This window comes from Alternaria triticimaculans, assembly GCF_023758025.1.
Source record: "Alternaria triticimaculans strain BMP 0046 chromosome Unknown scaffold_5, whole genome shotgun sequence".
Classification (NCBI taxonomy): Eukaryota; Fungi; Ascomycota; class Dothideomycetes; order Pleosporales; family Pleosporaceae; genus Alternaria; species Alternaria triticimaculans.
In genome coordinates, this window is record NW_026055962.1 from 1,235,947 (window position 1) to 1,249,402 (window position 13,456).

General features: G+C 51.9%; 4 protein-coding genes across 4 annotated transcripts; 2 read left to right on the forward strand and 2 right to left on the reverse strand.

The window, feature by feature from the left end:
* Positions 1–1,113: 1,113 nt before the first annotated feature.
* Positions 1,114–5,430, forward strand: J4E78_004733 (uncharacterized protein; the record flags this gene model as incomplete). The annotated part of the gene is made up of 3 exons (XM_049365361.1): positions 1,114–1,235; positions 1,331–1,373; positions 1,516–5,430. The coding sequence occupies 3 exons, from the start codon at positions 1,114–1,116 to the stop codon at positions 5,428–5,430; spliced, it is 4,080 nt and encodes a 1,359-aa protein (XP_049223162.1).
* Positions 5,431–6,379: 949 nt separating this feature from the next.
* On the forward strand, positions 6,380–7,035 carry J4E78_004734 (uncharacterized protein; the record flags this gene model as incomplete). The annotated part of the gene is made up of 3 exons (XM_049365362.1): positions 6,380–6,442; positions 6,495–6,796; positions 6,885–7,035. The coding sequence occupies 3 exons, from the start codon at positions 6,380–6,382 to the stop codon at positions 7,033–7,035; spliced, it is 516 nt and encodes a 171-aa protein (XP_049223163.1).
* A 310-nt stretch (positions 7,036–7,345) lies between these two features.
* On the reverse strand, positions 7,346–8,529 carry J4E78_004735 (uncharacterized protein; the record flags this gene model as incomplete). The annotated part of the gene is made up of 2 exons (XM_049365363.1): positions 7,346–8,005; positions 8,059–8,529. 2 exons carry the CDS (start codon positions 8,527–8,529, stop codon positions 7,346–7,348), a joined length of 1,131 nt encoding a protein of 376 aa, XP_049223164.1.
* Positions 8,530–11,319: 2,790 nt separating this feature from the next.
* Positions 11,320–13,107, reverse strand: J4E78_004736 (uncharacterized protein; the record flags this gene model as incomplete). The annotated part of the gene is made up of 1 exon (XM_049365364.1): positions 11,320–13,107. The coding sequence occupies one exon, from the start codon at positions 13,105–13,107 to the stop codon at positions 11,320–11,322; it is 1,788 nt and encodes a 595-aa protein (XP_049223165.1).
* Positions 13,108–13,456: the final 349 nt, after the last annotated feature.

Genomic DNA, 13,456 nt, shown 5'->3' on the forward strand with positions numbered 1-13,456 from the left:
TGAAGCTGACCTAGATTCTCATAGCCCGCACGACTCAGCCATGCAAGTGCTCCGCCCATCGTGGAATTGGCTGATATCTCACGATACTCTTACCCCGCAGTACCAATCCTGGTCCTAGCCCAAGCCACATCAGACATTCAAGGCTGTTATCAACGCAGTATGCATGTGACGAGAGAAGGCCTGGCCCACAAAAGCCCTCGAGTACCTCCTCACGTGCGCGCTGTTCACCGCGGCCCGCCTGAAACACGCTGGGATGAAACACATCTTTTACCCCTCACTCTTGCCCAACCATCTCCTCTCTAAAACTTTCAAGCGATACCATTCGTGCACCATTCCTCGATTTTGAGAGTCAAGTATGTATGACAACACCCATACGGACAAGATCTGTGATTCCTCTGGCCGGTCTTGCACCACAGCATGCACCTTGAAACCTTGGAATCTTCACGCTACGCATATCGGGATCCAGCACGCGTTCCGCCATCAACGATGTATCACATTGGAAAGACGTCACCATGTAGGATACGATCACGAGGAAAGACGCCTTATGAACTAACGAGTTCATGTCAAAATGCTGCGTGTAATGCATTCTTGACAACCTTCTTTTCTTAGTTGTGTCACAACGCGATGCGCTAACATTCAACGCGGTGCCACAATATTGGACGCGTTTCGAGCATCGAGAAGATGACGAATGTGCTCGAGAGTAGTCAGCATCTGAATTGGTTTAGGCTCATCGAAAAATTTGTATTCGATAGTGCTGCAAGGCAGGTTGTGGCTTTACCCGACAAGAGGCGTTGGATGTGAGTGAGAGAACATGTAGTAGTGGTAAAAGTTTGCGAATATGCACATGGAAGTAGAAGCGCATAGTCAGTCCTTTGTATGCGGTGTTGCTATTCTCTGGCAGGGCTAGTTTGTCAGGGTGAGAGAAAGTCCCGGCGTTGCTGGGCAATGGACAAGGCCCACCCTGACGTCGAGCACGGGTCGCAACTTCCCTACCAACATCAAAAACATCTCAGCACCATCTTCATCCACCACGCGCGTCCCATGGAGTTATAACCATCCCAATCAGCCACCGACCGCATCCATCACTTTCAGACTCCTCGAGTGATCGCGACCATGTCGTCCAATAAGCGGGGCAACATTTTTGACCAGGGGAGGCCCGAAAACCCCTACGACGATCGCGATGAAGTCGCGGATGTGCCCCAGAAGGCGACGGCAGCACAGCTGGCAGCCCGCAAGTAAGTCACCTTCACCAGTCATCGCTTGGAGTCTGTCCCAGACCTCTCTAGTCACGATGCGCTTTGTCTGTCGCGTGCTGACTCTTTGTCCCCAGAATCAAGACCGCGAAAGCCCGACGACCAGCAGGCGCCACCTCCGTGAGTACCCCAACCACAACACCACACTCCCCACCGCACCCTCGACGGCTGCGCAAGCATGTCGACCAGCCGCCACACCCCGAAAGGGCGACGCGACCTGCAACGCAGGATGCAGGCCTTTGCTAACGCACGCGCTCACCAGGGTCTATCACAGAGCGCGAACTTTGGCGCACCACAACAAAACGCATTTGGCTTCGGTGCCTCAACACCCGCCCCCGCGAGCAACGGCGCGAACGGCTTCGGTGGCGGCAATGCCTTCGGCGGCGGCGCGACCAACAGCTTCCCACCCGCGCAGTCCGCTGCCCCGAGCAACAACTTCGCTGCCTCATCCTTTCCAGCGTTCGGGGGAAGCAATCAGGGCACAGGCTTCAACCCTACACCGCCCTCGTCTGCGGGCTTCAACTTCACAGCTGGAGGTGCAAACCCATTCGCGACTGCCAACTCGGGACCCGCGACCAATGGCAGCACGCCTGCGCCCGCATTTGGGGGATCGTCCATGTTTGGCAACAACGACCAGGCGCAAAGTAATCCCTTTGGCGGCCTAGGCCAGAACAACACCACAAGCGCAGCCTCATCAGGCGGTATGTTCGGCACTACCAGTTCAGCTCCCACAGGCGGTATGTTTGGGTCGTCCAGCGCTGCGCCTACTGGAGGCATGTTTGGAACGTCGAGTGCTGCACCATCATCAGGAGGCATGTTCGGTACATCCACCGCCGCTTCTTCCGGTGGAATGTTTGGTACATCTAGCGCTGCGACCTCAGGTGGTATGTTTGGCACATCGAGTGCTGCCCCCGGTGGCATGTTTGGCACCACCAGCGGCGCCCCAAACGCTACGAGCACCGCCGCTCCCGCATCCACACCCTTCACGTTCGGTGCCGCAACGACGACAGCCTCGAACACCACGAGTACGCCGGCGACGAGCGGTATCTTCAGCGGGTTTGGCAACTCATCACAACCTACGGCGCCTTCACAACCAAGCACGTTCGGCGGCTTTGGTGCCAATGCGCAGAAGGAAGATGCTCCCAAGCAGGCGGCTGCGCCCCAAAACAACATGTTTGGTGGTTTCGGTTCCAACGCACAGAAGACGGAGGGTACCTCGGAAACGCCGAAGCAGAACAACTTCTTTGGCGGCTTGGGTACGAGCGCGCAAGGCACGCCAAACGCGACGGCCACCGCTCCTGCGTCGAATCTATTCAACTTCGGCGCGAATGCGCAGAAGTCTGACAGCACGACGTCAAGCGCCCCTCCAACAAACCTCTTTGGTTCTGCTCCGTCCAGCAATCCGTTCGCAAACCTCCCGACCGCCGAAAACACGTCTTCTGGAGCAGCTGCACCAACAAACCTGTTCAGCAGCCTCAAGAAGCCTGAAGAGTCTGGCAGCAGCCTTTCTGCCGATACCCCCAAGTCCAACCCGTTCGCGGCACTTCCCAAGCCAGCCGACACACCTACCACTACAGGAAGCAGTTCAGGTTTCAGCATATTTGGTGCCAACAAGGATGCTGGCGCAGCAACAGTGAAGGCTCCCGAAGCACCAAAGTCGAGTTTATTCCAGCCGTTCAGTACACCACAGCCAGCGAAGACGGCTGACGTGGAGAAGTCTCAAGGTGGCATGTTCACTGCTGCTCAGCCCAAAACTAGCTCTGGCCTCTTCTCCCAAACGTTCCAGCCCGAGAGCAACAATTCCAACAATTTGTTCAAAAAGCCACAATCAAGCTTCCTCCCTGCATCGACATCGGCATCAGAAACACCCAAGGCTGCACCTGAGGCCTCCAATCCCTTTGCCTCTTTGCCCAAACCTTCGACAGATCGTCCCAACCTGTTCAGCGCTTCGAAGGAACCCTCGCAACCCTCCCCTGCGCCGGCCACATCGATCTTCAACAGTACTACCTCCGAGTCGAGGGGAGAATCGCAGGCACCTGAAATGCCCAAGGTTCCCAAGGTGCACGTTCCCAAAGACTGGGCTGTTCCAGGTGCCGTTCGCGCGCAGAGCAGCGATGGCCTACTGAAGCAGATATCCGATCTGACTGCTCAACTGCAAATGTTGAACGAAAAGTACCGACAACAGCTGAGCAACCTTCCTCCCACGGCAGACTGGTCAAGCGTGTCGCTTTGGCACTACCAGCATGCGGTCGACATTAAGAAGAAGATCGACAACGTGAAGAAGCAACGTGCAGCCGGACGAGGTATCACCGGCAATGAATCAAGCTTGTCCACGAAGCGCAAGGTCAACGATGACAGCCACGAAGTCCGCGATCCATCCCCTTCCAAGCGAGCTCGTGCGACGGAAGCATCTGCTGGTCCGACTCCGCAGCTCTCGGCTTCTACACCGAAGCTCAGTGCCCCAGCCACGGCGACATCAAACATGTTTGCCAAGGCGATCGGAAACAAGCCCTCCACACCTGCGCCAGCGTCATCAACAAGCCTGTTCGCCCCAAAGACAGCTGAAAAGCCCGCCGCCGAGCCCTCGCAGCCAGCTGCATCGACTACCGGTTTCGGTTTCAAGCCCTCTGTTCCCACCACTAACGGTGCAGAAACTGCGGCAGCCTCGTCTGGCTTCAAGCCAAGCTTCGGTGCTTCCTCCACCAGTACATCAGGTTCTGCTGGTTTCAAGCCGAACTTCGGCAGTGCTCCGGCAGGCGGCTTTATGGCTCAGTTCACTAAGACCGCGAAGACTTACGAGGAACTCGCCGCAGAACGCAAGAGGAAGGCTATGGACGAGGACTACGACTCAGATGATGAGACCAAGGAGGAGTGGTCTGCCAGGTACGACAAGGCGGAGGCTGAGCGTCTCGCCAAAGAGAAGGAGATTGCTGCCTCGACCAAATTTGTGATACCTGGTAGTTCTGGAAGTACTTCACCCAAGGAGAACCCGTTCACTGGACTTTTGAAGCCTAAGAGCGGAGTTTCCACTCCCAAAGCTCCCAGCCCGGCGCCGTCTACAGGCAGTCAATCAGTTTTCAACGCCTCCACGTCGCAAGCATCATCCCCCAATATCTTCGGCCACCTATCAGGTCCTTCTTCCAGCAACCAGGAAGAGTCGGATGACGACGACCAACAACAAGACAATGCTGGTTCAGCAGAGCCGCCTTCGCCTCCAAAGCGCTCGGTCGATGCATCGGAGACCGAATCCGAAGATACCCAACAGCACAATCAGCAGGAGTCAAGTTCCAAGGGCAGCTTGTTCTCAAGGATCACCAGGGATAACGATTCCGAGGCAGAGAAGGAGAACAGCGGCGCCCCTTCTCTGTTCGGACAGAGTAACGGTACTACAACTCCCTCTAACAAGCCTTTCCAGTTCTTCGATTTCGGTGCTGCATCCAAGACCGCGCCGCCGAAGACCGATACGTTCGCCGGCGATCAGACTTTCAAGGCGGGTACTCCGATCAAGTTTGGCGGAGCTCCTGCTACTGAGAAGAAGGATGCTGCACCCAAATTTAACTTCCAGCCTGCTACGCCTGGTGCTGGCGAGTTCTCCACAACGCCGGCGAAACCACCACCCAGCTCCATCTTCAATTTCGCCCCGTCCACAGGTGGATCTTCGCTTTTCGCTCCATCCGGTGGTAACTCTGTGACCTCGTCTGTATTCTCTTCGCGCGCAAACACGCCTCTCTCTGAAGCTGGCGATACCAGTGCCGCATCTGCAGCAGAAGATGACGAAGAGGGCGGCAAGCAAGAACAGATTGACTTGACCAAGTTGACTGAGGATGAGCTCAACACTTACGACATTGTCTTCCACACCGAAGTCGTACTCGCCAAACACCAGGAGGGAGAGAAGGGCTGGACGAACATAGCAAAAGGCCCGCTCTGGATCCTCAAGGACAAGCAGACGGGCAAATGCTCTGTGCGAGTGCGCATCCCGAGCGGTGCCACCCCAGTCAACTACCAGATCCTACCTGCGCTGCCTGCCACCGTCACTGGCGGTAGCAAGAAGATGGTCATGGCGACCAAGCCTGCCAAGGAAGGCGGACTCCAGTCTGTTCTTTACGCAGTCAAGACGCCTGAGATTGCACAGGAACTCGCAGCGAAGTACACAGAGTGTGTACCTAAATCGCAGTAAGCGACCTTGTCCATCTCGACATTCATACCCGTTCTACGAACCGTGGGGTTGAGCGTCTAGCTCATCACCTGCATCCACGGATTCGATCACTTTGTTTGCATTTGTTTGTTCACCTTACCCCTGTTTCCGTTGACAACTCCATACACGTGTACCCATATATTCCCACAAGATTGGCGACATTGTTTGTTTTTCCCCCAGCGACTACCTTCTTCATTCTCCCTTTACTTCGGGCTTGTTGGAACATCATCACAGAGAGATGAGCATTGCATAGTAATGGCGTTGGTGGCAAGGAGCCCCTCTTGATTTGTTTGTTTTTTATGCGAAGCGACGATGGATGGAAAAATGGGATCTTGATCTTCATGTAGTATACTATGAGCCCTCTTCCTTAATATGCATAAGCGCATTAGTCGCGCTACCTTCCGAACACAATTTTGAGACGTTTACGTGCATGACTACGTGTAATCGTGGTGCTATACACACTCCTAACACCGCACGAAGACAAAGCTACTTCGAGTTCTAGGCCTGGTATTCCCGTTGTGGACAACTGATGGATGGTTTTACCCATGAGATGCAATCTCGCAATCGTGGTGATGAATTTGCAACCAGCTAGTCAAAAGCATGTTGTGTTCATTCATACCAAGACTGCCATCTGCACTACAAGTCTTAAGGTGGACTAAGTACTTTTACTCATCGCCATCCTTCAAACATCATCCCTCTTCAGGCCAGACGTTGTCTTGTATAATGCATGGGGGCACGTAAACAGAAGACAAGAGCAAACACCCTGAAGCCTACGTTGATTTTGAGTCACCTACTTTGCAAGTTTTTGACTTAATGTAGTCAGCAGACCTGTTTATAAAGCCAGCATATTCCCCTCATTGGTGCACCTGTGCCGCAATAGCAACACCCCTCATCTCTCCGTTCAACAGCATCGATATCTCTACATACCAGCATGTCTGCACCACAACCTCATTCACCCCCGCAGGTACAAGGTTCATCGTCACCTGAAGAGAGCGTACGCCAATCAAGCAGATTCTCACCACAGGCAAAGCTAACCCCATCCATAGAAGACCGGCGTCCACGAAGCGGGCCCTGCAGACCCTTCGAAGGGCAAAGCTGCGCTCGCCGAGTTCTCCGCAACGATGAAGCGTCCAGCAGATCTCAAGTGCTTCCGCCAAATAGGCTGTGACGGCATCTGCAGGACCCTTCGTTGGATGCCAGGACCGGATGACGAGCCAACTGGCATAGAGGTCTATGATGCACAGCCCATGTCACCGTTCCTGTTGAAGGCGTACCTTGATCGACACGACTGGAGTCAGGCGACTGAAGACCGCTTCCGTGGTGTCGACGGCAGGAATACGCCGAAAGAGTAAGTGTTGCGGTATGACGTGGCAATATGCTGACGCCTTCTCTAGACAATGGTTCAATCCACTCCCTGGTGTTTTATCACCTCCAAGTACTAAGAACGAGCGTATGGCAGAGAGAGATCGATTCAACGAGGAGCGAAGAATCTTCGAAGAGAAAATAGCGAAAGGGGAGGTGGAGGCAGCGGATCCGGGGCCAGCTTGCGGCGCTGTGCGAAGCAACTATGATCTGAGCCCACGGTAGTGATTACCCCCTTAGTTAGTAGAAGCACCTTATACAAGAGAAAAACTAAACAGGCCTAGAACCTACATCGACGTTAGATCTCCTGCTTTCCTTGTTTTTATATTGATGTAGGCTGTAACCACGAAATCGTAGGCTGCAGACCTGTTTGGCTTTTCCCTAGGTTGACGCGGAAGAGTACTGTGAGTGTGTTGCACACGTCGATGATCTGGAAAATGCCTTTGATTCGGCCCTGCTTCGCGAAATTGGGTATATACTCGGGACCAAAACAAATTACTTACAGCCAATCTCCCCTCCAAAGAAACAGCTCATATTACTCCAAAACCCTACTCTCTCCATTCTTCATACCCTGAAAGTGTACATCTTCAAAGACATCCCCATCTTGTGCTCTCGCTTCTTTCAACGCTTCTTCCACTGTCCACACCTTTCGGCGGAGGAACCAACTTATCAGGCCTCCTCCTTTTTTCACCTCGTCATGTGTTGCGACCCAGTACTTTGCCCGGAGTGTGCGTTGGGCGAGGATGCCGTTCTTCGCTCCGAGGTTAAGCTGCTGGGCTGAGGATATAGAGACATCGTGGAGGCCGTGTAGGAAAGCGAGGGTATGTAGTGGTGGGTCGGCTGTGGCAATTGGGCTGAGGGCTTCGTGGGGGATGCCGTGCGGTGTGTAGATCACACATTCGGCTTCTTCGCCGTTGATGTTAGACGATAGTTCTTCCGCTCCATCGCCATTTATACTGAGTGTAGAGAGACGCTTCTTAGGCGTCGCTGTCGACAGGAAGGGATGCGTGGCGAAGGTTATTAGGAGCGCAGAATGGAGGTAGAGAGAGTCTCCGGTCGCTGTGAGACGCGATATGCTGAGCCATGAGGGGAGCGGCGAGAGACTGTAGTCGTGCCAGTCAGAGTGGTCGGCGAAGGTGGGTGTTGTTATTACGGTGCGGAAATGGTTCCAGGAGGATATGAGGTTGGCGGCTTGCTGCGGTAATTGTCAGCTCATATTACCCTTGATCATGTCGTATGAGAACATACCTCTGTCGCGAGCACAGGCACATCACGATGCACCTCTAGAAGCGTCTCTTTATGGCAATGGTCGGTGAATTCATGGCTAACAGCCACACAGTCCACATAACTCTCCTCATCCACCTCTTCCACCTTCCTCTTTTTACTTCTTCCTCTGCCTAATCGCAGTCCTCCAGCCATTATTTCGACCTGTCGTGCCAACTCGTCCACCTCGGCAATGCTCTTCACAGCGCTCTCCGTCGCGTGGAACTGCTGGCTGAACCATTTCGCGACATCGCTCTGTCCGCCAACGAACCACGGATCTATCAAGACATTGTAGTATACCCGGCTCCCGTGTTTGACGGCGTTTGCTGGACGCGGTATCTGAAGAAGCCAAGACGAATCGGCGTTTAGGTGGTGGAGGATGGGCCGGCGCGTTGCGAGCGCGCGAACGACGGCGTCGCGAATCTCGAGGTGGAGTTGTGAAGACGGATCGTCCATGTTTCGAGTGTGTCGTGATATGTTCGCGCTGGTTCTACGGTTGCGCTAGATGGACGCGCCGGATTTGCGCACTTCAGGGCGACATCTAGCGCGTCGAATGTTGAGACACAAAGTCTTTAAGGATATTTTAATGCACCTTATTAATTTTGCTAGAGGCTAGTCTAGTTAATAGTTACTACCTTGCTACTTTTAGCTATACTACCTAACTTATACTACGCAATTTATTTTTAATAAGCGCTTACTAATAAAGCTATTACGCGTAGAAACTTACTAACGCCTTCTCTAGTTCTTCTTAAATATTAGTAAGTTACTTTAGATATTATTTTTTTACTAGAGTAAGAAGAATTAGTATAATAACTTTTATATATAGTATAGTAATTATATTTAGCTTAGCTTATTACTTAAGCTTTTATAATATAGTAATAACTTTAAGTATACTATTAGTAGTAAATAGTAAATAGTAATATCTTTTTATATATACTAAGAAGGTTCTTAATTATTAACTTTATAAAATCTAAATTTAATACTACTTTAGGTAACTATAGTTCTAGAAATTTTACTTTATAAATTTTTTACTTAGCTCTAGTAGTATTTAATCTCTACTTTAGCTTAAGTATAAATATAGTAAAGTTAATACTAGTAAAAATTATAATAGTTAGAATTATTTTAGCTTTAGAGTTATATAGAAAAGAAAAAGATATTAGTAGTATATAGAAGCTTTATATACTATTATACTTAAAAACTTTAAACTTTATTAATATAAGATAGACTTATTATAACTAAGAAATATTCTCTTAAAAGTTACTAGCGTTTTCTAGTAACTAATAGTATCTCTCTAAATTATTAGCTCTACTAATAACTATAGTACTATAGTAATATACTAGATAGTACTTTAGTAAATAATATTAAAGCTATTATAATTATACTATATACTAAAGTACTATTTTAAAGACTAGTATAAACTAAGACTAGACTATAGTCTAAGTTAAAGGCGCACTCTATTTGTTCTGCGTTAAATGTCGATACAGATGCGACGAAAAGGCGCTAGTGGAGGCTGGGGAAATCGTGGCGATGACGCACGGGCGACATGGAAGACCCTCGTTGCAGCACTCCATCCTCACGACCTCAGCCTTGCGACATTCAGACAGTCAGCTCACAACTACATTTGTGTCTGTGTCAACGACTGCACTGGGTTATTTTGGCCTCGGAGGACAATGTGGCCACATAGACCCGGCCATAGGGATGGTTCCTCAATCGAATGAGTGATCGTCGCCCATTAACTTTACCGCAATCTTCGCGCCAAAATCCAGGACGTGAAGGCTTTGTTCCCGCCGGAATAACTGAGCAAGCCGAGTTTGCTGGTTTGTTTCGTGGGAGTAGAATCTCACGCTCGGTATAACGAAACCACAACTGGTCGCATTCTTATGGACTCACAGTCTACCATTCGATGACATGGCTAGCTCTTTTACATGTCTAGGACCGAAGACGCGAAAGGGCATCGACCCGAGTTACCGTTGATTGCAGTTTGTGGGAGACCTCCCCCTGAAACTTTTATCTCCATTATATGGTAGGAGCTTGTAAGCATCCTCAGTGTCATTGATATAGAGTTTGCAAGAGACGGAAAGAACGGAGATGAGTAAAAAGATGACTGATCAGAAGTGTAGTCCAATGCCGCAAAGCAACTGAATCCCCCTTCTACCAGTCATGTCAAACCCTTGTCGCGCTCGATGGCGTTCAGTGCGCCATCTTTTTTACTTTCTGCCGTAAGCCATTACTCTACAAAGGTCTTCTACCGGTAACCCTCGATCCTTCTGCCTATCTTGGTCGCTGAAGAAAAGATAAATTCAAGCCGTCTCCTAGTGTATTTATTACTAGTACACTCGTTGAGACTGTCTAGACTTGCCGTCCAGCCGATAAACTTCCGCGAGTATTGGCTACACCCTAGCATATGCGAGTTTTTTGAGACGACCGATGACAACAAACACTGTTCTTCCAGACCATCGCATGCAGTCATCCACTTCTGTCGACTAGCGGAAAAAGTCTCTCAACATGGAAGCTTCCCTGGTGAGCAAGTTATAAGCAACGTTGGCGCCAAAAGCCGCTCATTCGTCTTGTACCTATCTAGGAATACGAAGTCACCCTCAGTGTCTTATCGCAGGATTCGACGAAAGCCATCATGCGCGCATTTCACGATGCATGTTCGTGGGTTGACAATGTGAAAGAAATGTTCGCGCGCACTGATACGAGATAGACTATCGATTGCGCGGGAAGACTGCCGAATGCGGCAACGTCGCTGGTAACACGAGTACGAGGTTGCATAGATTGATTGTACGTGCATAAGCGCATTGTTGGCTCTTTTGTGCCAGCCAGTGCTAGTATCTGAGAAATATTGTGTGAGTAGTTTTGCCGACGTCATTGGGCGCTAGAGCTGTTTGTTGGTGTCGCACATGCTTCGTAGTCACTTAACAAAATACTCATGGGGAAAGATGAACAAGCACTTTTGAAGGAGTGACAAAAGTTGGTCATAATTTCTGTCTACTACTACTAAACTCGTACCCGTCGTAACCATTCTATACCAGTTGTTCATTCAATATAGACAGTTGAAGAGGAATATCCAAACGCGTGAAAACCATGAAAAAGCAAAACTAAAACGCTGGAGCTATACAAGGCGAGGGAATGAAGGCTCCAAGACAGAAGAGCTACAGCAATGATTTTGCCGTCAAAACACCTAGACCGCCCAAAATCTTTGCTTGATAAGTGAAGAGAAACTGCTCAAACTACCCGAGTAGCTTAGTAGTGGGGGTAGGCGACGTAGCCGGTGGGCTGGGGGGTCACCTTCGAGGACGAAGGAGTGTTCACGGGGTAGTGAGCCGCCGAGCTTGAAGGGGTGGCAGCGGGGTACTCCTTAGTGGACGAGGAGGGGGTAGCAGCTGGGTACTCCTTTGTGGAAGAAGAGGGAGTGACAACTGGGTAGCCCTTGGAGGAAGAGGGGGTGGCAGCCGGGTACTCCTTAGTGGATGACGAAGGGGTAGGGTACTCGGTGGGGTAGGCCTTGGAGGAGGAGGGAGTGTGGATCGGGTAAGGCGCGGACGAAGCACTGTAGTGGGGGATCGAGCTACCGGAGGAAGGGTAGGGAGGGTGGACCTCAGACGAAGGCTTGGGACCAACGGGGTAGGGCTTGGTGGAAGCTGAAGGCTTGGGACCGACTGGGTAAGGCTTTCCAGAAGACGATGGCTTAGGAGCCTCTGAGTAGTGCTCCGCAGGAGTGGATGGCTTCATGCCCTCGGGGTAGGCAGAAGGGGCTGGGCCGGGAGTGTAAGCTCCACCGACAGTGACGGTCTTGGTCTCGACTACGTGCTCAGTCTTGGTGACAGTGACCTGGGCAGGGCACTGAGGAGCGGGAGGGACACCGACAGCGTAGGTTGGCTTAGGGGCCTCGGGAGTTCCAGCGGGGTGAGTCTCAGCGGGGTATGTGGGCTTGGGGGCATCGGGGGTGCCTGCTGGGTAGGTTGGCTTGGGAGCCTCAGGAGTTCCAGCGGGGTGAGTCTCGGCTGGGTGGGATGGCTTGGGAGCCTCAGGGGTGCCAGCTGGGTACGTGGGCTTGGGAGCCTCAGGAGTTCCAGCAGGGTAAGTGGGCTGGTGGGCCGAAGGAGTCTCAGCTGGGTAAACGGGCATGTCAGATGTGGGCTTCGAGCCGTGGATGGTAGATGTCACAGTGACAGTGTTGTAGGTTGGGGTCAAGTAGGTTGAGTAGATGACGCTGGAGTGCTCTCCGTGGCCAACAGAGGTGCTGCATGGCACCCAGGCTGTGTGGGTGGAAGTGAGCGTGGTCGTAATGTCGCTGTGGGGGTACTCAACAGCCGATGAAGGCTTAGGAGTAGGCTTGACGTAACCAGTTCCGTAGGAAGAAGCGTGGTAGACGGGGGTTGAGGCGCTGTAGGCTGGGTGAGATGCGCTGTAGACAGGCTTGGAGGCACTGTAGATGGGAGTTGAAGCGTGGTAGACAGGAGAGCTCTCGGCAGGCTTGGAAGCACTGTAGACGGGGACAGAAGCGCTGTAGACCGGAGTGGAGGCGTGGTATGCGGACGAGCTCACTGCAGGAGTCGACGCGCTGTAGACCGGGGTGGAGGCGTGGTAAACCGAGCTCTCAGCTGGCTTGGAAGCGCTGTAAATGGGAGTAGACGCGCTGTAGACAGGGGTGGAGGCGTGGTAGACCGACGAGCTCTCAGCGGGCTTGGAGGCGCTGTAGGCGGGGACAGACGCGCTGTAGACTGGAGTCGAAGCATGGTATACTGATGAGCTTGCGGCAGGAGTGGATGCGCTGTAAGCGGGAGGGGTGGATGCCTCGTAGACCGGTGTGCTGGCTGGGTAGTGAACCTCACTGCTGGGTGTGGACGCTTCGTACGGCTTGGAAGAGGGAGTCGAGGCGTGGTAAGCACTGGGAGTGGATGCTGCTTCATACGGCTTTGAAGAAGTTGGTGCAGGCTGGTATCCAGTGGGGACGACCGCTGAGTAGCCGTATTGAGGCATGGCCAAGGCCGAGCCGACGAGGGTAGCAGCAACGTAAGAGTAACGCATCTTGATGGTATTGCTGATTTGAGTCCTAGGTGATTGATCCGGAAGTTGTCGAGATGGTATTAAGTATTAGAAGACTTTTGTGAGGACACCGTAGCGAGTGTTGGTGTAGGAAAACTGTAGGAAAGCGAAGGTGATGGTTGGTGGATGAGTATGATAGTTGAGATGGAACGAAAGTTATATACCATAGTCCCCAGAGTCTATACGCTTCCATGATGGCTGACGTCGATGCCGTCTCCACTTTGTCAACACGAAGTAACATCTCGCCATGTGAAGGGCTCCGCTCTACGTACGAGCTGTCGATAGCGTGAGCAGCCCGACAGTAGCATCAGCGAAAAAAACCGCAGGGGTT